Source organism: Pelophylax lessonae (assembly GCF_965119305.1).
Source record: "Pelophylax lessonae genome assembly, chromosome: 2".
Taxonomy (NCBI): domain Eukaryota; kingdom Metazoa; phylum Chordata; class Amphibia; order Anura; family Ranidae; genus Pelophylax; species Pelophylax lessonae.
This window is the reverse complement of record NC_138769.1, coordinates 604,717,049-604,738,676: the sequence shown is the minus strand read 5'-3', so window position 1 is coordinate 604,738,676 and position 21,628 is coordinate 604,717,049. Positions and strand designations below refer to the sequence as shown.

The 21,628-nt window shown below is 41.5% G+C and overlaps 1 protein-coding gene across 1 annotated transcript in view; it reads left to right on the top strand.

Annotated features, from left to right (window-relative positions):
• CSAD (cysteine sulfinic acid decarboxylase) overlaps window positions 1-20,290 on the top strand; it is a 105,213-nt gene extending 84,923 nt beyond the window's left edge. The window contains exons 8-16 of the mRNA XM_082247131.1: window positions 4,326-4,405; window positions 5,892-5,946; window positions 6,296-6,412; window positions 7,757-7,821; window positions 9,221-9,302; window positions 9,503-9,702; window positions 13,868-13,919; window positions 17,646-17,735; window positions 19,947-20,290. Of these exons, the coding sequence (XP_082103257.1) occupies window positions 4,326-4,405; window positions 5,892-5,946; window positions 6,296-6,412; window positions 7,757-7,821; window positions 9,221-9,302; window positions 9,503-9,702; window positions 13,868-13,919; window positions 17,646-17,735; window positions 19,947-20,120 (915 nt within the window). The 3' untranslated portion in view covers window positions 20,121-20,290. The remainder of the gene's footprint in view (window positions 1-4,325; window positions 4,406-5,891; window positions 5,947-6,295; window positions 6,413-7,756; window positions 7,822-9,220; window positions 9,303-9,502; window positions 9,703-13,867; window positions 13,920-17,645; window positions 17,736-19,946) is intronic.
• Window positions 20,291-21,628: the final 1,338 nt, after the last annotated feature.

The following is a 21,628-nucleotide window of genomic DNA, read 5'->3' as shown; positions in this document are numbered from 1 at the left end:
GCCTGAACACCTAAGGCCGGCCCTGCCCATCAGTGGCCATCATTGCAGCCTATCAGGGCCCATTAGTGCAGCCTATCAGGGCCCATTAGTGCAGCCTTATCAGTGCAGCCCCATTAGCACAGTCTCATCAGTGGCCATCAGCACAGCCTCATCGGTGACCTCAGTGCAGCCTCATCAGTGGCAATCAGTGCAGCCTATTAGTACTCACTAGTGCAGCCTATTAGTGCCCATCAGTGCAACATATCAATGCCCATCAGGGCAGCATATCAGTGCAGCCCCATCAGTAAAGTTTATCAGTGCCGCCTTGTGCCCATCAGTGCAGTCTCATCAGTGCCCATCAGTGCGGCATATCAGTGCTGCCTTATCAGTGCAGCCTAATTAGTGCCAATCAGTGCAGTTTATCAGTTCCCACCATTGCCGTCTCATAAGTGCCCATCAGTGCAGCATATCAGTGCCCATCAGTGCAGCATATCGGTGCTGCCTTATCAGTGCAGCCCCATCAGTGCAGCTTATCAGTGCCACCTCATCAGTGGCTATCAGTGCAGCCTTATCAATGCCCATTAGTACAGCCTTATGTCATTATACAAATAAGTGAAATAATCAGTGGCAGTAAACACAAGTCCAAATATCTTATAAGATTGGATTAATCTTACTAACCCAGTGACATACTGTGATAGCACATATGAGGTGAGCAGGTCCAAAATATTATTGCAATCATATACAATAAAAGTCTTAATTGTATATGATGCAAATCAATATGCTCGCTCAAGGAAAAGGATGTTTAAAGAAATGAAATTATATTATTGATGTGATGCCTGCCATATTTGGGGGGGAGGAGGGTGGGCGAAACATTAGGCTGCAGTGCCACACATATTGGCATTGGCAGCCATCAGACCAGTTGTATTAAGTGTGGTCGGCGGGCGGCCTGCGGTCTGTCCGAATGGCCTCACCTACCGGTATTATCATACTAGCAGGTAGCAGTGTGACCGCTTTATTGGGGTGCCAGACGGATTTACCTCCGGCCCAACTCGCCCCATAAGACTGGCACTGTATTAAAAGTGTAGTGCAAGCCGGTGGGGACCCTTTTCGTGCAGGAGTCGGTAGGAGGCTGGTTTTTTTTTGTGCGGGGTGCAGCTTTTCTGCTGCCCCCCTGCAAAGTGCCGCCCTAGGCCTTGGCCTTGGCGGCTTAGGCCAAGATAAACCACTGCAGTGTATATAGTGGGCCTAAACCTGGTTTCAGGTGCCCTTCGCTTAGTGGAATGAATTCCAGGGTGACCTTAATGGAGTTGTGTCAAGTAGTATTTCTGGAGACATTGAGGGATTACATACTGTATATCTGTATTAATCCATCATCCACTGTCAATTCCTGCCTCATAGAGTAGAATGGTCTGATACCATGTGGGATTTTCTTAAAGAAGCCAGGTCACTTATTGAGAATGATGTCCATGAGGCGCTGACAGGTGGCATCTGCCTGTGTTTCTTGCTTTAGTTCCTGAATCCTTCTGGATGACTATACCCCATCCAGAGCCAAAACATCATAATCCTCAATAGCTCCAGTCTCAGTGAGGGCTCTTGATGCAAAAACCACATGCCTCCCTTCTTGGTGACAGACTGCAGCAAACCCTTGCTGGGAAGTATGATCAGACAATACCACTGGCTTATGCACATCAAAATACTGTAGGACAGGTGGACTAGGTAATTGTGCTTTCAATGTATCCACAGCAACAGCATGTTGTTCAGTCCAACACCAGTTGGCATTTTGGCGCAGAAGCTGATGGAGTAGAGATGTTATCTCACTGTAGTGATGAATAAACTTTGAGAGATAATTGGTTATGCCAAGAAACCTTTGCAATCCATGTTTGTCCTCTGGAGCAGGCATTTGATGGATGGCTTTGGTTCTTTCTATGTCAGGTTTGACACCTTTATCCATGAGAAGGTGTCCAACATATGGCACCTCTGAGACCCTGAAGGGACATTTGGTAGGGTTGAGCTGCATATTGATTCTCCGACATGGTCTAGTACCCATTCATTTGTCATGTACCTCAATGGTGGATCCCCAAATCAAGATATCATCCACAACTATTTCACATGGCTGTCTAGCAAAGAGCTGTTCCATACATCTCTGAAAGTCTTTGCTTCCAGTTGAAATACCATATGGCATCCATAAAAAATTGTATCTCCCAAATTGGGTCATAAATATTGTGAGTAATGATGGTTCCTTATCCAGAGGGATTGCCAGAATCCACATTTTGCATCTAGAATGCTGAAGACCTTTGCCTGTGTCATATCAATGGTCACTTCTACAGTCCATAATGGGTGATAAGGCCTCAGGAAAGGCTTATTGGGGTGCACAGGTTCAATGCATATGCGGACAGTGCCATATTTCTTGACTACTGCTGCCATGGCAGACACCCAGGGGGTAGCCTCCTGCACTGGTACAATGATGCCCAGTCTAGTCATCCTTTTTAACTCTGGCAAGACTTTGTCTTTTATAGCCAGTAGGATCCTTCGAGGGACACACACAGTAGGCTGTACCGTTTCATTCAAGTGGATGTGATACACGACTGGAAGCTTACCAGTGTCTGTTCAAAATAAGTCATTATATATTGGTCGTCTCAGGAGCCTGTTGTTGTACTGCATGTACTTCTGGACTGAGTTGGATTAGATTTAAGGGCATACTGTCTGGCAAGCTCTTAACATTTCTATCCATAATGTGGATTAGCAGCTTGTCCCCTGATATCATTTGGTGGAGGGGAGGTTATGGTGTAGGGTTGTTTTTCAGGGGTTTGGCTTGACCCCTTAGTTCTATTAAAGGAAACTCTTAAGGCATCAGCATACCAAGACATTTTGGACAATTTCATGCTCCCAACTTTGTGGGAAGAGTTTGGGGATGGCCTCTTCCTGTTCCAACATGACTATGCACTGGTGCTCAAAGCAAGGTCCATAAAGACGTGGATGAGCAAGTTTGGGGTGGAGAAACCTGACTGACTTGCACAGAGTCCTGACCTCAACCTGATAGAACACCTTTGGGATTAATTAGAGCATAGACTGTGAGACAGGCCTTCTCGGCCAATATTAGTGCTTGACCTCCCAAATGCGCTTCTGGAAGAATGGTCAAACATTCCCATAGACACACTCCTAAACCTTGTGGAAAGCTTTCCCAGAAGAGTTGAAGCTGTTATAGCTGCAAAGAGTGGGCCAACTCAATATTGAACCCTTCGGACTTAGACTGGAATGCAATTAAAGTTCATGTGCGTGTAAAGGCAGGCGTCACAAGACTTTTGGTAATATAGTGTGTGTGTGTGTGTGTATGTATATATATATATATATATATATAGATATATATATATATATCAAATACCACCAAAAGAAAGCTCTATTTGTTGGGGAAAAAATGATAAAATGTAATATGGGTACAGTGTTGCATGAACGCACAATTGTCATTCAAAATGCAACAGTGCTGAAAGCTGAAAATTGGTATGGGCAAGAAGGGGGTGAAAGTGCCCAGTATTGAATTTTAATTTCAAGACAATAAAGCAGCTTTCTTCAGCAAAGAAAAACAAAGCGTGCATACATCTGGTATATTGAAAACAATATTATGACTCACCATTAGTACACCAGTCCCACAAAAAAAGCTGCAGTAGCCCAGCAAACAAAGGCTCAGTTGCCAGACAGTCCATACTTTCTCACAGATGTGAACTACTCCACCTCACAGACACATACTGATTCCTTACTGCTTATTTGTCCCTGTCAGGGCTCAGGGTTCATTACCACCCAAAATCTCTCAAAGTTCTGGGTCCCAAATGAGGACTTACCAATCCTGAGATAACTATAAATAGTCCTCTCCTCTCCAACTGGACTACCCCAGAAGCCCTCACCCTTCATTGGTGAGAACCCCTGAGTACTTAAAAATGTGTTTTACTGAATTTTTGATGTCATTGAGTTTTTAAAAACCGAGCTACTGAAGAATTTACCAGTTTTCAAATACGTAGGTTCTAGTTTAGATAAAGAGTTTTACTTTACATTGTTCGACATGTATACAAATAAACAGTATGAGAAAGGAAACATGACATCAAGTTGCATTATGACATCATTATCACTGAAATGATTGAACAGTAACAGAACGTTAAAAAATATACATTATAAGTAAGCTTCAAGGGTAACATCTATACTAGGGTAAAGTTTGAACCTTTTTGTTTTTAAATTCATAATACTAATTATAAAACATTGTAATAACGTGACTCCAAATGTTTCTTATTTGTAGCTTTGTGGTTTGAAAACTTTAAAATAAACCTTGTATACATAATATGATCTAATTTCTACAGAGTCATTACTCCATCCAGAAGGGTGCAGCATTCCTCGGAATAGGAACTGAAAATGTTATTATTGTGAAGACAAACAGCAGGTAACAATAAATACCAATAAAAATACATAAGAGCCTGTTCACACTAGCGCGACTTGTCAGGCGACTTGTCAGCCTGACAAGTCGCGCTCCCTCGTGGTCCATTTACCGCTACAGGACCCGTTCTAATAGGAGTGACACAAGTCGCTCCAAATTAGAAAAAGGGTCCTGTACTATTTCGGGGCGACCTCGGAGCGACTTGCATAGACTTCCATTATGTGAAGTCCCTGCAAGTCGATCCGAAGTCGTGGTGCATGGTAATGCACAAGTCGCCCCCGAAGTAGTAAGGAGTCGTGACGCCTCAGTGTGAACCGGCTCTAAAGGTAACAGTTCTTTTAGATGTTTGCTGTGTCAGCCATTCATAGCTTTACTAAATGATCATTTATTTGTAAATTCAATTTTTTACATTAATTATAATCATAACTCCTGTCCAAGGCCATAATTATGTGTGACAGTCCCATAGCAAAATGATCATGGAACCACTATCTTTTTATCATCATTTCGAAGATAATTCCTCTAATGATGTAGAATATTAATTGTTTTCATAGGGATTGCATAGAGGTCCAAATATATAATATTTATGAAATGCTATTACCAACTGCTACTATCACAATGTAGTCAGACAACTCTGGGCCCCATAGCAGATGCATAGCCTGTAATGGCTACAATTACACCCTTTTTGCCTGCCCTATAATATCCAGTTACTCTTCAATGACATTGCCATTGTTAGAGGAGTAGAGGTTAGTCTAGATTGTCATTGGTAGATATGGGATCTTCACTGCCAATAACCTAAGCTGTTCCAGTCCAGAGGTAAAAGTGGTCTCTTCTCTTCCAATCACATAACCTTTAGAGGCCTGGGAAAGGATGGGTTGTTACTATAAAAACAGAGGGGGTCCAAACAGTCCATGGTAAAGAATGACTCCACATTTATAATCACCCTAGTTTTACTGACCTAGGGTTAATAGACATTTCTCAAACTTTTTTGACCTAACATACTGTAGACTCTGCATTTGAAAACCATATTTTATTGCACCTAATAATTGCTGGCAAAAATGCAGGCAAGTTTTGATATAAGAACTCAAAAAGTTGGAGGCTGTGTAGATGTACATAGAGTGAAAAAGAATATATAAGAAACATGAGGTGCGGAAAGTAAAGGAAGAGGAAATGTAGATAACAGGTAGCATTTATAAAACAACCTCTTTAGCCTAAATTAGGCCATATCATAGAAATTAAATTGAACAATTCCTGACAGAAATTAAGGATAAAAATGGACAAAAATTTTAACGCACATTATGCCTCGATCGCCCCCTACAATACCCAGATCAATCACCTAATAGATATCTATTCAGGGTATTTACTGACAGAAAGATTGACAGACAGACAGATACACTCATTATTGTAGTGAGTGGCATGCTCCTCATTTGAAAAGCATATGCCATGTGTTTTCCATGATCTATATTACTGTACATTTGTCTTTTTTTAAATACAGGGGGAAAATGGAGCCAGAAGACCTTGAGCACAAAATACGAGAGGCAAAATCAATGGTAATGTGTAGATCGGGAGATATGAAATGTCATGTGGAAGCAATACTACATTCTATTGACTGAACCCTCTCCCAGTCCAACTCCTACATTATCTTCTTCCCATGATGCCTACCAGAGTCAGGCAAATCCTACATACACCTACTGTACATCTGTACATATGAAATGTCATTTGGAAGCATTATAATATTCTATTGACTGAACCCTCTCCCACACCAACTCCTACATTATCACCTTACCCTGATGCCCACTATAGTCAGGTCTATTCTCCAAACATCTACTGTAGCTACTTCTCTCTCTATCCTGTAAAATTATGTAATCACAGAAATGGCATCATTTTTTGTTGTTGTAGGGTTCTGTCCCTTTCCTTGTTAGTACAACTTGTGGGACGACTGTTTTAGGAGCCTTTGATCCCCTCCCAGACATTGCAGAAGTGTGCGAGAAGCATGGTCTCTGGTTACATGTTGATGTAAGTTTATGTTCATGTACATTATAAAAAGTGATTGGACTATTTTGTTCATCTGTAGGTTAAAGTGAAAATATCACAAACCTGTGCAATTCTACACTGTGCAAATGATGAAAAATGCACAAAGGTCACTACATGTCAAATTGATCAGCAAATCCAGAGACGGGATGGTGTCAATTAAAAATTGCATGAATGTTCTATACTGTATATTCATCTTTTTTTCCCACAATCTATGTCGGTGATGGCGAACCTTGGCACCCCAGATGTTTTGAAACTAAATTTCCCATGATGCTCATCTACACTGCAGAGTTCATGAGCATTATGGAAAATGTAGTTCCAAAACATCTGGGGTGCCAAGGTTCGCCATCACTGATTGTAAGTTTCAGACATAAACCAACAGAACCCTAAGCTAAAATAAAAACATAATTTTCTAGAAGTTTTTTTTTTTTTTTCATAATTTGCTTGGTAAATACCAAAAATAATGAACAAAACAATTAAAGCGGTAGTATACCGCTTTTTGCGACTTTTAACTACAGGTAAGCCTATAATAAGGCTTACCTGTAGGTACAATTAATATCTCCTAAACCGGCACAGTTTAGGAGATATTTGCACTGCATGCAGCCGCTCGCGCAAGCGGCGCATGCGCTCTGAAGGTCCAGCGGACCTTCAGCTTTCCTTGCCGGGAGCTTGCCGGAAAATGACTCCCGCGCGCATGAGTGACGTCATCGCGGCTCCAGCCAATCACAGCGCCGGAGCCGCCGAACCTGGAAGAGACGCGATGCATACTAGCTCATTATGCCTTTGTCTTGCAGGGTTTTTTTTTTTTTGTATTTTTTTAAGTATACAGCTGCTTTAATAATGACCTATAACAATGGCAGAGCCATTACCAGTATTGTAAGTTAGATTTCTTAAAACACAATTAAATCTGTGTATGTAGCTTCCTTAGTTGGGTCAACATATACTGTAACTTCACTTCATATAATAACTATTGATGGATTTTTTTTGCTTTTCAATTTATATCTACAGTTTTCATTTAGAAAGCAATCATCTCTATATGAACATGGAACATAAACCCCTTACATTCCAGTTTGTTAGAAAAATTCAATGGAACCTACAACTACGGTAGTAGTTTAACTTACTGTTGTGGAAGTGGCAGCTCAGCAGTTATGCAAATGATAATTGTTTTCAACAGACAACAAAATATGGTCTAGGGTGGTGGTGGGGAAAGGGCTGCTCCTCTTTTACTGACCATTTTTATTCTGTTTAATGGGTAATTGTATCAATATTATGATGTTAAGTAAATCAACTATTCGGGTACATTCTAAAAAATGTATTACAATCCAACAGGCTGCCTGGGGAGGCAGTGCCCTTTTATCCAACCGCCATAGGCAACTCCTGAACGGAATTGAAAGGTAAGCAGAGACATTGATGTTACAAAATTCATGCAGACTATTACTAAAATCTTTTTATTAAACAAACAGATGGACTGTGCAAAAACTGGTTATGGAGAGTCCACAAAGAAACTCTCATCAAGACGTTTTTGTAAATATGTGTACAGTATATAGTTACATCATTTTGGTTTGCAAAATGTCTGGTAGTTTAAGGTCACGGGCATTGGGAGGCCTGTGAGGTTGACCAGGGTGAAAAAAAGGCAATGTGGACCCTTTACAAAGTGCCAATAACATGTTGCTGATATCATTGATATCATTGGTTACTAACGAGGTATGTTTGTACACTGTACTGTCAAAAGTATTGGGACGCCTGCCTTTACACACACATGAACTTTAATGGCAGCCCAGTCTTAAGCCTAGTACACACGCAACGATTATCGGATGACCGATCGTCCGTCTTTTGTCCAGAGTTGTGTTTTGTTGGTTGGAATGTGCCTAGACTGCCCACGAATTTTCTCGCCCAACAAAAATCTACTTCCGAAGTGATGTCATGTGTTGGTTAGCTTTCTTTGTGTTCTTTCTTCTCTGAGCATGCCCAGACTTGCGCATTAGATTTTTCCCTGTCGAAATCTGTACTGACTGCATGAAAATCGGCCGTGTTTTGACGGCAGACAAAAATTTTATAGTCTGCACACCAGATTTTTTTCGGCCAAAAAGTCGGAGTAGGTTGTCGGAAGCATCATACTAACAAGCCGAAAATCGGCAGATGGGACGTTGGCCGAAAATTCCCTGCCAATTTTCTACGCTTGTGTACGAGGCTTTAGTCCATTGGGTTCAATATTGAGTTGGCCCACCCTTTGCAGCTATAACAGTTTCAACTCTCCTAGGAAGGCTGTCTGCAAGAGTGTGTCTATGCAAATGTTTGACCATTCTTCAAGAAACGCATTTGGTCAAGCACATGTTGGATGAGAAGGTCTGGCTCCCATTTTCCGCTATAATTCATTGCAAATGGAGTCCCAATACATTTGACAATATAGTGTATATGGTTATCTGAGCAGAGAGCATTATGAATTTCTAATACTAATATACCGATTATCTTTTTCATAAGGAAAAGAACTTAAGCTCATGGCTACAGAGTTGGAAATAAGGTTTATTATTTTAATTCATCTGACCTAAAGATAGATGGAATTTTTCCATCATGGCTTACTGTGCCTATCATCACATAGTACCAGTGGCTATAGCGAGTGACATTACATCAAGCCTGTGGTACTTGAACTCTTTGAAGATTTATTGAAGACAATGAAATCTTGAAGAATACCTTCTATGAATGGATTGCCTAAACCCAGATAACTTTAAATAAATTAATGGTAGTGATTTTATTTGAAATGCTTTCTGTTCAAGATTTTTGACTTTGTTACAGAGCAAATTCTGTGACCTGGAATCCCCATAAACTGCTAGGTGCTGGTTTGCAGTGTTCTGCTTTTCTCCTCCAAGACACAACGGTAAGTTGTCAGAAGAGAACATCTCTTTTTTTTAACCCCTTTATTTATATCACAGGTGTCCAACCAGTGGCCCAAAATCGCTATGACTGAGGCCCAACACAAAATCCTAAACTTAATAAAAATGTAAATTTTTTATTTTTTTTTTGTAAAACTGAGTGTAGTCAAAGTAGTACAGAAAGTTTTTTTTTTTTTTTTCGCAGGGGTTGCTTGAGAGATGCCATGCAGCCAATGCCACTTATTTGTTCCAAACTGACAAGTTTTATAGCCTGAAATACGACACTGGAGATAAGTCCATTCAATGTGGCCGCAGAGTGGACTGCTTGAAGCTCTGGCTGATGTGGAAGGCACTTGGGACCAAGGGACTGGAGAAAAGGGTAGATACAATCCTGGAAAATGCCAGGTAAAAATGACCATAGAGAAAAGTTATAACATTTTTTTCCAACACTGATTATTAAAGTGATTGTTAAGGTTAAATTTTTTTTCTGATAAAATAACAAACATGTTATACTTACCTGCTCTGTGCAATGGTTTTGCACAGAGCAGCCTCGATCCTCCTCTTCTCGGGTCCCTCATCGGCACCTCTGGCTCTCCCCCCCCCCCTCCCCTGCCCCCACAGCAAGGCCCAAAATGTAAAAAAGAAACAGTGTGGGGTCCCAAAATCCATACCAGATGCTTAGCTGAGCACACAGTTTGGCAGGCCAGGAAAGCGGAGGGATGAGCGAGCGCCCCTCCTGAACCATACCAGGCCACATGCCCTCAACATGGGGGGGGGTGCTTTAGGGCAGGCGAGGGATCTGCAGGCAGAGGGGTTATTGGAATCTGGAACAAGGAGGCCTCCAGATCACAGCCCCACCTATGGGAATGAGTAAGGGGTACTCCAAAAAAAGTGTGAAAAATTAAGAAAAACAGAAGACGGTTTTTGAAAAGTTCATTATTAAAAAAAAAATGTCCCCTAATGTAGATCAATCTAGGACACCCACCACACCACCGGACCCAAAAAAAAAAAAAGCTCCGCCTGCGATGAAGGCTGGCAGGTCTGCAGGTCTTAACCACTTAACCCCCTTAGCGGTAACCTCGAGCATGACTCGGGGTGTTTTTTTCATGCTAGGATCGGTATCCCCGAGTCACGCTCGGGGTGGATGTGCAGAGCCTGCAGCGGGGTTCCTTACCTTCTCCTGGCGATCCAGCGATGATCTCCCATTGCTGTGATCGCCGCCGAGATCCCCGCCGCGCTGTCCGTCGCTCTGATGACTTCCTGGTTCCGTTCCCTGCAGCAGCAATGTTTATAATAATTATTCTTATTATAATTATATAAGTATATATTATACTTATTATACTTATTATAATTATATAATTATACTTATTATAATTATAAATATTATAAATTATTACAAATAATTATAATTATTATTACAAATATAGATTATAATTCATGCGTTTGTGTTTCAAATTTATCACATCTGGGATGTCTACTAGAGTCTTGTTTTGGTCAGGTTTAAGTAAGTAATTACTAAGAATTGTAGGCCTACAATACATAACGCCAAATTTCCATGCAAAAAATTGTACCGCTTTTGGTACATAATTCCGGACATAATCATACCGCCAGGGAGGTTAAGCCCCGGAGGATTTTCCTGCTCAAAGACCAGGGCCTATTTTGCGATTCGGCACTGCGTGGCTTTAACGAGCAATTGCACGGTCGTGCGACGCTGTACCCAAATTAAATTGACGTCCTTTTTTTCCACAAACAGAGCTTTCTTTTGGTGGTATTTGATCACCTGTGCAATTTTAATTTTTTGCACTATAAACAAAAAAAGAGCGTCAATTTTGAAAAAATAACAATATTTTTCAAATTTTTTATATGAAATTTCCAAAAAAAAATGTAAAACTCAAAATTCTTTAACATTTTAGGCCAATTTGTTTTCTGCTACATATTTTTTGTAAAAAAAAAATCGCAATAAGCGTATTTTGATTGGTTTGCGCAAAAGTTATTGCGTTTACTAACTAAGGGAAAGATTTATGTCATTTTTATTGTTTTTTTTTTTAAACTAGTAATGGCGGCGATCTGCAATTTTTTTTTGCCAGACTGCGACATTGCGGTGGACAGATCGGACCCCTGTCTAACATTCTTGACACTTTTGGGGGTACCAGTGACATTACTACAGTAATCAGTGCTATACATATGCACTGTTACTGTAAAAATGACACTGGCAGGGAAGGGGTTAACTTTATTAGTGATCAAGGGGTTAAGTGTGTCCCTAGGGGCGTGATTCTAACTGTAAAGGGGCGTGGCTTGTGATGTAACCACAGAGACATACGATCCTACATAGCAGGATAGTATGATCTCTGCAGTTACACCAGGGAGAATGACAGGCAGCTTTGTTTACATCAGCCGCCTGCCTTTCTCCCTCTCCAGCGGGAGATCGCAAGTGGACAGCAGACATCGGAGCCGCCGGTCACTCGCGCGGGGAAGGCCATGAACGAGCGGGGGCGGGAGCGCGCCTCCGGCGGCGCGCGCTTGCCCCCTGCAGGCTCCTGGGCGAGCGACGTAGTACTATGTCGCTTTGCCCAGGAGGGGCTCACTGCCGCAGTAAATATACTGTGGGCGGTCGGCAAGTGGTTAAACAGGTAAGGGGTGGGGCCACCTGGTGACATCACCTGGTGGCACCACCCCTTATGACATCACTGACCCAGCATGCCCCGGTTGGTGGCATCACATGGGGTTGGGGGGTCACCTGCTAACGTCATTGGGAGACTCTGCCCCTTAGCTATTTAAGAACTGTCAGGTGGAGGAGCAGGCATTCTTGTTTTGGATTCGGCAGTGATGGCAGGAGTGATTGGTGATGGATCTTTATCAAAGGACATTGTTTTGTTTTTTTTCCGTAAAGGAATTGTCAAAAACTAGTGTAGGTCTTTATTCAGTTTTTACACTTTTTTTGGTGAATGGGTAGGGGTGTACCACATTCTCATTCACATTGGTGGGGGGCGGTATCTTCCAGATTCCGATAAGCCTCCCACCTGCAGACCCCCACAACAACAGCCCAGGGTCATGCGTAAGAGGCTCTTGTCCCCATCAACATAGATACAAAGTGCTTTGGGGCAGGCTACCCATGTTAAAGGCATGTGGCCCGGTACAGTTTTGGCGTAAGGTTCCCTTTATAAACCATAATAGACCCGAGGGGCCTGGTATAGATTGGGGGGACCCCACGCTGATAAGTCATAGGTTGTTAAGGTTCCCGGCCTGCTGCTTAACATGTATATTTATAGAAAATACAGCTCTGTTATTTCTTAAAGATAGAAGCTGCTAGCACCACAAAGGACTAATATTTGTGAAACGGGATATATAGAACACATGCTGCGCTACGGTACAATAGCATGAATAATAGTAGTAAACGCTTACATAATAATAAAGAAAAAACTTCCAATTCATTAACATAAATGAAAGCGTATAGTGCAAATATACAGTACAAAATTTATAAAGAAAACCATTAGCTTATATACTGTGATGATCCTAAGTGATGTTTAAATAGAACAAAGTCACATGCAAAATTGAAAATGCCAAATGTGGACAACTAACAGTCCTCACAAAGAGTGTGAATAAAGTCCCAATTTTCATTTATGATGAGATCCAGATAAATCCGGACAAATGACCATGGGTTACTTGGAGGGGGTCACCACTGTGAAGGATATCCACTACCTTGGGGGGTAAATAATGCTTACCAGAGCAAGTGGACCCAACAAAGCTGGATCAAGCAGGTCAGTGTTTAATACCCAGTGCGGAGATGTTCCGATACACCTTCCTACGGGACGTTCCAAAAAGATGGTCTCCAGGGCCAACAACTTCACCGCTACAATCAGGTCCCCTCTCATTAGATTACTTATCAACAGTTACCCATCCAGGAAAAACAAAATATCTGTATTTCTTGAAGAGTGGTTGAATTTTGAGAGGGTGAATTCAATCAGCAGCACTGCAGTAGCCAGCATTGATGAGCAGAAACAGCTTAACAACCAGCTATATTTTTCAAACAGAATTCAATTGATATTTGGAACCTCTGGTCCCAGTCACCAGAGGTAACAATTAGCCGTGGGACTTTCTAGGATTGGTTACTCAGTAAGGTAAGCGTGTATTATAAAAAGCAATAATTTTATTACAAGCAGAATTCAAATTGGTCGATCATTTTTAGACTAATCCGAATTTGAATAGTTCTAAAATGTATTTATAAATTTATAAACTAAACTAAATTTAACTAAAACTAAACTAATTCCAAAATGAATCTAAATGAATTTCCGAAATGAAATGAAATTAGTAACATAATGAATCTATCCGAAAAAACACAAAACACATTTTTCTGTCCTGCACATGTCTATATATTACCAAAAACAAAATATGCTTTGGAAATGGGTTTAGGGAGAAAAAGGCACTGGGAGTTAATCGGTCAATACACATGGCATGCTTTTATTACAAAAAATAAATGATATACCTGTTGGGTGTAAGTATGACTGCTAAGATATTATAACTATATCCAGAACATTAGCCCATATCTCACGTGATCTATCTTGGATTTCAGATACTTAGCAGAGGAAATAAAAAGGAGGGAGGGATTCATTCTGCTGATGGAGGTATGTTGGGTACAGGTTTAATTTCACATGTTACATAATGTAAAGCAGGGGCATAAAATTATAATTCATGGAGGTCTAATCAGAAAAATTTTCTGCCAGCAGTGGTCCAAATCCCATGTATGTGCAATGACTACCTCATCATAGGCCCCCTCCTCTTATATCAAATTCCCCTTCTTACATCAGTCCCTCTTCACATCGGTATCCCATGCTCCCCTTCACATCACAACGGCCCCCCCCCCCAACAGTAGTGCCCTCTGCCCACCTTCACATCAACACCCACAGTGGTGTGCTCTGCCCCACTTCACAGCATCCCACTCCCGTAGCAGTGTCATCTGCCCCTCCTTTACATCACAGCACCCCATGTCTCTGCCCCCTATTCACATCACAGCCCCCACAGCTCTGTCCCCATTCACATCACAACTTCACAGTTCTGCCCCCCATTCACATCACATCTCCCTGCAGCTTTGGCCCCCCAGTCACATTACAGCCCCCGCAGTTCTGGCCCCTCGGTCACATTGCAGTCCCCTGCAGCTCTGCTCCCCAATTCACATTACAGCCCCCACAGCTCTGCTCCCCTATTCACATTGCAGCTTCCCCAGAGCTCTGTTTCCCCATCAACATCACAGCCCCCCACAGCTCTGCTCCTCAGTTCACATTGCAGCCCCCACAGCTCTGCTCCTCAATTCACATTGCAGTTCCCCTCCCCCCACAGCTCTACTCTCCCATTCACATTGCAGACCCCCTGCAGCTCTGCCCTTCATTCTTCCACCGTATTCGGGTATACAGAGCAGAGAGCAGAAGGCAGAACAACTCTGGATGGAGGATAGGAGCGACAGCTGCTAGAGTTAATTTTAGAAGTTAATTAGCAGGTGATTGGTTGCTAGAACCACCCAGCATCGTAACTACCAATTACCTGCTGGTTAGCTCCCGCTCCTCCCCTCCATCCAAAGCTGCTATGACTCCCACGCGATGTCTAGAACTGTTCTGCCTCCCTCTCTGCTCTGCTGTGATGACAGCAGTAGCAGTGGCTGAGGTGAAGAACTGGCTCCTAAATGGTGTTGGCAGTCAAGATCGGACAATGACTCGGTCCGGATCTGCACCGCGGTCCGCCATTTAGTGATGCCTGATGTAAAGTCTGATCGTTGCATAAAACATACTGTGCTAGCTGTACCTAGACAGAGTATAGTAGAATGGTTGTATAATGCAGACTTTTCCCTTCCATGCAGAGAAATCATACACTTTGGGGGGCGGGCAGTCAAATGTTTTTTCTATTTATTTACAAGGAAAAGGTCTCATCAGTTACCCTAGATTTTCACTAGTGTTGCTGCATAATCATTCATCTATCAGTGCATTTTTTAGTGAGTCTTTTTATGTGTTTTTGTGCTCTCCTGTTGATGTCTATGGGGCCAAAAATGTACTGTGTAGAACCAAAAAAAGCACCTGCACCTTTTCGGAAATTGCACTGCACCATATTGCATTGATGTGAACAGGCATCATAGAGAATTTTATTTCTATTGCCATGTATGGCAGTGTGACAGCAAGCACAAAACAAATCGCACTAGTGTGAACGCAATCATTTATTTTCAACTAGCAAACTGGATTCTCGTTGGTACCATTCAATTCTATAAACATGGTCATGTTTATTGTCTAGCTACCTGGTGTCATGAGTCTATTGACTTTTTGGCCCATGATCTTTGCAATATACTGTTATACTGTATACTAGGCAGGGTCTGATTTCCAGCACAGGAGCCTTTGGGCTTACAACCCTTTGCACCCTCTGCTAGGCACATCTTTTACACAGACCATGTCTCATTCGTTCATTGACGGATACAGCTCCTGATATTCTTAACCATTGGGTTATACTGCCCCCTGCAGGAGTAGGACATTAGGCAGAAAAAAGTCTGGCTACGCCAATAGGCAGTCCCAGGGGGTATACTCCCTCTCTCTGCTATAGGTACTTCTTATAGGTTTCTTTCTTTCAGGAATAAGGACCTAGTTCCTTGCTGGGATCTCTGGCCCTGGAAAATTATTTGGAAGTCAGACTCACTATTTGTGCTTACGGATGAGTCTTGGATGGGGTTGTCCGCTTCCTCTGGGACCATTCTCAGATGGATCAGACAGACAGTGATTCAGGCCTATTCCATCAGCTCTGTGGAAGGGGGGACACCCCCAAACACGTAAGCAGTCTTTTGAAGGTCCACATCTTACCACAGCCTGCATCAACAGAGGATGCTCAGTGGTGGTCCTATTGCACATATTTGCCCGTGTTTCACATTTGCTTTGTGAGTATAATGTGTATGTCATTTTATTTTAATAAATTGTTTTAAAGGTAATGCCCAAGGCTGGTGTGCCCTCTGTCTATTCCTTTTCTAGAGTCTGTTTGGGTTACCACAACCTGTTGAGAGTGGAAGCACAGCCCGGACAACGTCAACAACATTAAACTTGTATCGCATTCTCAGGATACCCATTATAGGACAACCTCTCAAGCGCAGTAGTCATTTATCTTTTGTCTATTTCATCAGGGGTCAGGTTCCTCCTTTCCCTATCAAGGAGCACTCTACTTAGGCGCTCAGTGCCTCCTGGGCCTTCCGTCATCAGGCGTCCGTGACCCAGGTTTGCAAGGCGGCCACCTGGTCACCGGTGCACACTTTCACGAAGTTCTATAAAGTGGATGTGTTGGCATCTGCGGATGCCTCTTTTCGCCGCAATGTTTTCCAGGCTGCTGTTTAGAGGACTTGGTCTTCTGTAAGGGTGTATTGTTTTTCAGATGGGCTCCAGTTGTTTTGGTTGAGCCCCTGTTGCCTGGTTGGCTACTGTTTTTAGCCTTGAGAATTTTTTGCTGTTCCCACCCCTTATGCTTACCACTGCATTGGGACGTCCCAATGGTTAAGAATATCAGGAGCTGTGTCTGTCAATGAACGAAAGAGAAAATGGGATTTTTAACTTACCGTAAAATCCATTTCTCTGATGTTCATTGACGGACACAGCACCCACCCCTCTGTGGAGTTGTACTTCTCTGACTCTGCTTGTAACAAAACTGAGTACCTATAGCAGAGAGAGGGAGTATACCCCCTGGGACTGCCCATAGGCATAGCCAGACTTTTTTTCTGTCTAGTGTCCTACTCCTGTAGGGGGCAGTATAATCCAATGGTTAAGAATATCAGGAGCTTTGTCCGTCAATGAACATCAGAGAAATGGATTTTACGGTAAGTCAAAAATCCTATTTTTCCCTGTCCTAAACTTTCTTAGTATAGTGTGATAATGTGTAAATACACTTATGTATGATGGCTGGTCTCAGTTATGATTAGAAAAATGACTGTTCATTACTTTACATTCACTGACAAGCTGCCTTTTTGCCTCTGACACCTATAGGTGCATACCAATTGTATCTAATGGTAAACCTGACCCTGATAATTGGCCTTTTATTTATAATGTATGGATTACAATACATTATTACCATACAAGAAAATTGTTCGATATTGGGGGCTAATTTAAACAAGGAATTTACATTTATGTTCCACAAAGAATCGGAAAAAAGCACTGACCAATGTATTCCGTTAAGAAACCTACAACTGCAAGACTTACAACTAATATATTATACTTATGTGTTATCTAATTATGAAAAAAACAAAACAATAAAATTACAATTTTTGTTTTGGTCCATTGGCCTCCTGAAAATGCATTTTCGGATTACTTGATGTTTATTTTTTTTATTTTTTTATCTAGCCAGAGTTTGTAAATGTATGTTTTTGGTATGTACCACCAAGCCTCCGAAATCAAGAAGATTCCCCAAACTTCTGGGATAATCTAGGAAAGGTATCAATGTGTTCTAAAATGTATTTGTTAAATTTACATTTTTTATTTAATAAATAAATCAACTAGAAACATAAAATACTGATGAATATGTACAGTATGTTTGTAGGCTACAGCCATTTCAAGAAAGCTGTGAAGTGGAAAAATATCCTAAAGTATTTCTCAAGCCAAAGTTGTTTTAGTTTTTGAGAGAGTAGGGGGAGAATAAAACTGCTGCCATTTGTTTTGTGTCTCATTAGTGAGCTTTTCCTTCACTTCTTGTAGACTCAATAGGAAGTTGGAAAATATCTGAAGGAAATCCCCTCTTAAACAGTTTTATGGGAACAGGGGTCCCCATTGGAAGACATTGGTGACGTTGGGGATCAGGACAATTAGATAGAGTGAATCTCCCTAATGGGGGCACAGGCAGCCATAGAAATGTGTTTTGCAATTTCCAATCACTTGCTGTCCTTCGGACCGCCTTTCTCTGGGCAAAGAAATAACAGGAAATCTCCCCAGTTGAAGTTATAACACTTCTCCACTCTATCCTAAGGTTAAGAAAAATGTTTTGGCTGAAGTTAGACCCTAAAAAGCAACATCAAGGAAGACTTAAATTGGTAGTAAAAAAAAAAAAGCCTCACATGTGTATCACATACTAGCACATTATGAAATGCTTACCTTAGAATGAAGCCCTCCAGCGGCTCGCTTTCGCCGCTGACAGGGCATAATCTTCACCTAGACTTCCTTCCAAGTTTGCATGCTCCAGCTGTCTGAATGGCCAAGCTGTGATGATGTCACACCTGCGCATGTGTGCAGGAGTCACTGCCACGGCACAGAGCTCTGAAGGGATGACACCGGTATGCCGTCCCTTTGGATCGCATGCGCTGGTGAAGTCACCAGCTGCATGCAGTGTAAATATCTCCTGAACAGTGCAGGTTTAGGAGATGTTCACTGTACCTACAGGTAAGCTTATAATCAGAGATGTATAGTAACTAAGTAGAACTACTTCACTACTGTACTTAAGTACCGAAAGGCGGTATCTGTACTTTCCTAGAGTAGAATTTTTTTCTCCTACTTCCACTTTTACTTCACTACATTTTTTCAATGATTCAATGATTTCAATACTTCTACTCCGATATTTTTTTTTTTGTGCTGCATAGATACTCGTTACAATTATAAAAATTACCACTGCCAGAACAGTAGATGGCAGGTTTCATGAAGCTCAAAACATGTGTATTATCAGTGCATATGAAAATAAAAGCTACTGTATGTATAAATAAAAGCTGCATTTGAAATAATAAAAAACAATGTGATGTTCAAACTTTTGACTTCTTTCTTTAATAACTACATAACACAGTACTTGTACTTTTACTTTCAGTACTTGAGTAGCAATTTTTTTTTCAAAACTACTGGTACTTTTACTTTCAGTACTTGAGTAGCTAAATTTTTTTAAAAACTACTTGCAATACTTAAATACAAAAAATGTTGAATACTTTAGTACTTCTACTCAAGTCACTTTTTGATCGAGCACTTCCACTTCTACTCAAGTCACTTTTTGATCGAGCACTTGTACTTTTACTCAAGTATGGGTTTCGAGTACTTTATACAACTCTGCTTATAACACGGTACAAGTTAATTATTTTAAAGTGGAAGCAAAGTCTTTTTTTATGTACAGCTAACCAGTATAACCAGTAAAACTCTGCAACTTTACTAAAGTTTAGTCAGTTTACTTCACTCCCAGGTCTACGTGTGTTTTTGGATGGGTCTGTAGTCTTGGGTCACATGATTTTGTGGAAATTTGCATAGCTGTTAATCCATCTTAACTGCATGTAAATCTGTTCTGTGCGAATGGGACAAAATTGAATGTTCTCAGGCTATAGTCTCTGCAGACTGAAAGTGTAAATGCAGAAAATGTATCACAATGACCACTAGATTGAGCTGAGGAACATATTTATGTCCTATGATGGTCATCGCCATCTAGTGGCCAGAATGCAGTATTTTTCCCCATTCAAGCATTCTCAATCATCAGAGAATATTGACCAAGAAGAACAATCCATTTTGCTCCATACAGAACACCATCTACTTCATCTACTTGCAGTTTCTATGGATGAAAAGCTATCCAATCAAAAAAAATACACCCTTAAATTATTGTTTAACTTTGGTGAAGTTTCTCTTCGTCAGGTATTACAATGTATGAAGATATTATTACAATTCCAACATATTGTTTCCCTTTAGGTATCCCCAATAGTAAAAGAGAGGATGATGAAGAAAGGGTCAATGATGGTTGGATACCAGCCCCATGGAAACAGGGTTAACTTCTTTAGACAGGTTGTGGTCAATCCTGAAGTGACAAAAGAAGATCTAGACTTTTTCCTGGATGAAATAACACGACTGGCAGAAGACCTTTAAATTTTGTATCAGATGGGATGTGGACATGGCAAAGAGACTCTTTTCCTGGATAAGGACATGCAGCAATAACTGCACTAACTCCAGTTCACTAAAATCTGCAAGCTGTTCTGTGCATAACATAGTTATGACTCCTGCACTGCATATTCTATGCCCTAAGGTTTAGGACCCAAAGTAAGCTAAACAATTTTTAGGGCCATTTTAGGAGCTCGGGAAATGCTAAAGGCAGTCAGAACATAATTTGTTTAATATTTGGTATTTGTTTCCTTATTAAAAATATAGAAAACAGTTGTTGTTGTTGTTAAATGCCTCCAAAATAAAGCTGCCTATGTCATAAAAAAAATCGAATTAATTTGGGTACAGTGTTGCATGGCCAAGAAATTGTCAGTCAAACTATCACATCAACAACAACTGAAAAATGGCCTGGTAATGAAGGGGTATATGCGGGCTGGTAGTAAAGTGGTTAATTGTGGCTAGAATAGAGAATGTTGAAACTTTTGTTAGTTTTTGTTTTTTTATTCACTCTTATAGGGCACAACAGGAATTAAGATTCCACCTCTAAAAAGTAAGGGAAATGCCCCTCTTAGTTGTCACAAGAGCAGGTGTCCAATTTCCAACAACCATAGATATTTTGAATTATTCATCATTTTCAGTCCTGGTGACAAATTTAGAACAAGGAAAATAGAGTTAATCTCCCAAAATGGGGTACAGTCTGCAGCCAATATCGGACGGAGTTATTACCCTTCAAAACTACAAAAAATTTGGCTAGAGATACACTTTATTGCACATTACATCTCAAATAATATTTAAAGCGGAGTTCCGGGCACAGATCTCATTTTTTGCTGAACATACCCCCGGGACAGTCAGGGCTAGCACATTCCACAATGGCTAGCCTCTGATCTGTCCCGGTTCGCACTTACCTTTTAGAAGAAATACTTACTTAGAAAATTTCTTCCACAGCGTTTCCATCTCTCTTGTGGGCAGCTGAAGCCGGCGCGGTCCTCTTCGGTGTCTTCTTCCGCATCTTCTTCTCCCAGAATGCGCCTGCACCGGCCCCTCTCGTCACTTCCGGTGCGGCGCCGCATTCCTAAACAGCTTCTGGGCATGCCCAGAAGCTGTTTAGCAGGGGAATGCGGCGTCGCCCGGAAGTGACGTGCGGGGCCGGTGCCGTCGAATTGATTCCTGGGAGCGATGACGTTCAGCTCCCAGGAATCATCGCGAGGCAGGAAGTGACGGGGTGAGCCGCGGCGCTGGAGGAGGAAGTACCCTGAGGTGAGTATTTACGATCTACGATTACAAGGTGAGTGTACAAAAAAAAAAAAAATAACTATCCAATTCCTTTTCAGGTTATGTGTAGCTAGCGGAGGGGCACAAAAAAAAAATACAGATTTTGTGCCCGGAACTCCGCTTTAAGATACTTGTAGCCCTCTTTTGGGGGATACCGGATATTAAACCTGTAGGTAAATAAGAGAACCAGAACCTCCTCTAAATGGAAGAGTGGGTTTAAAGAT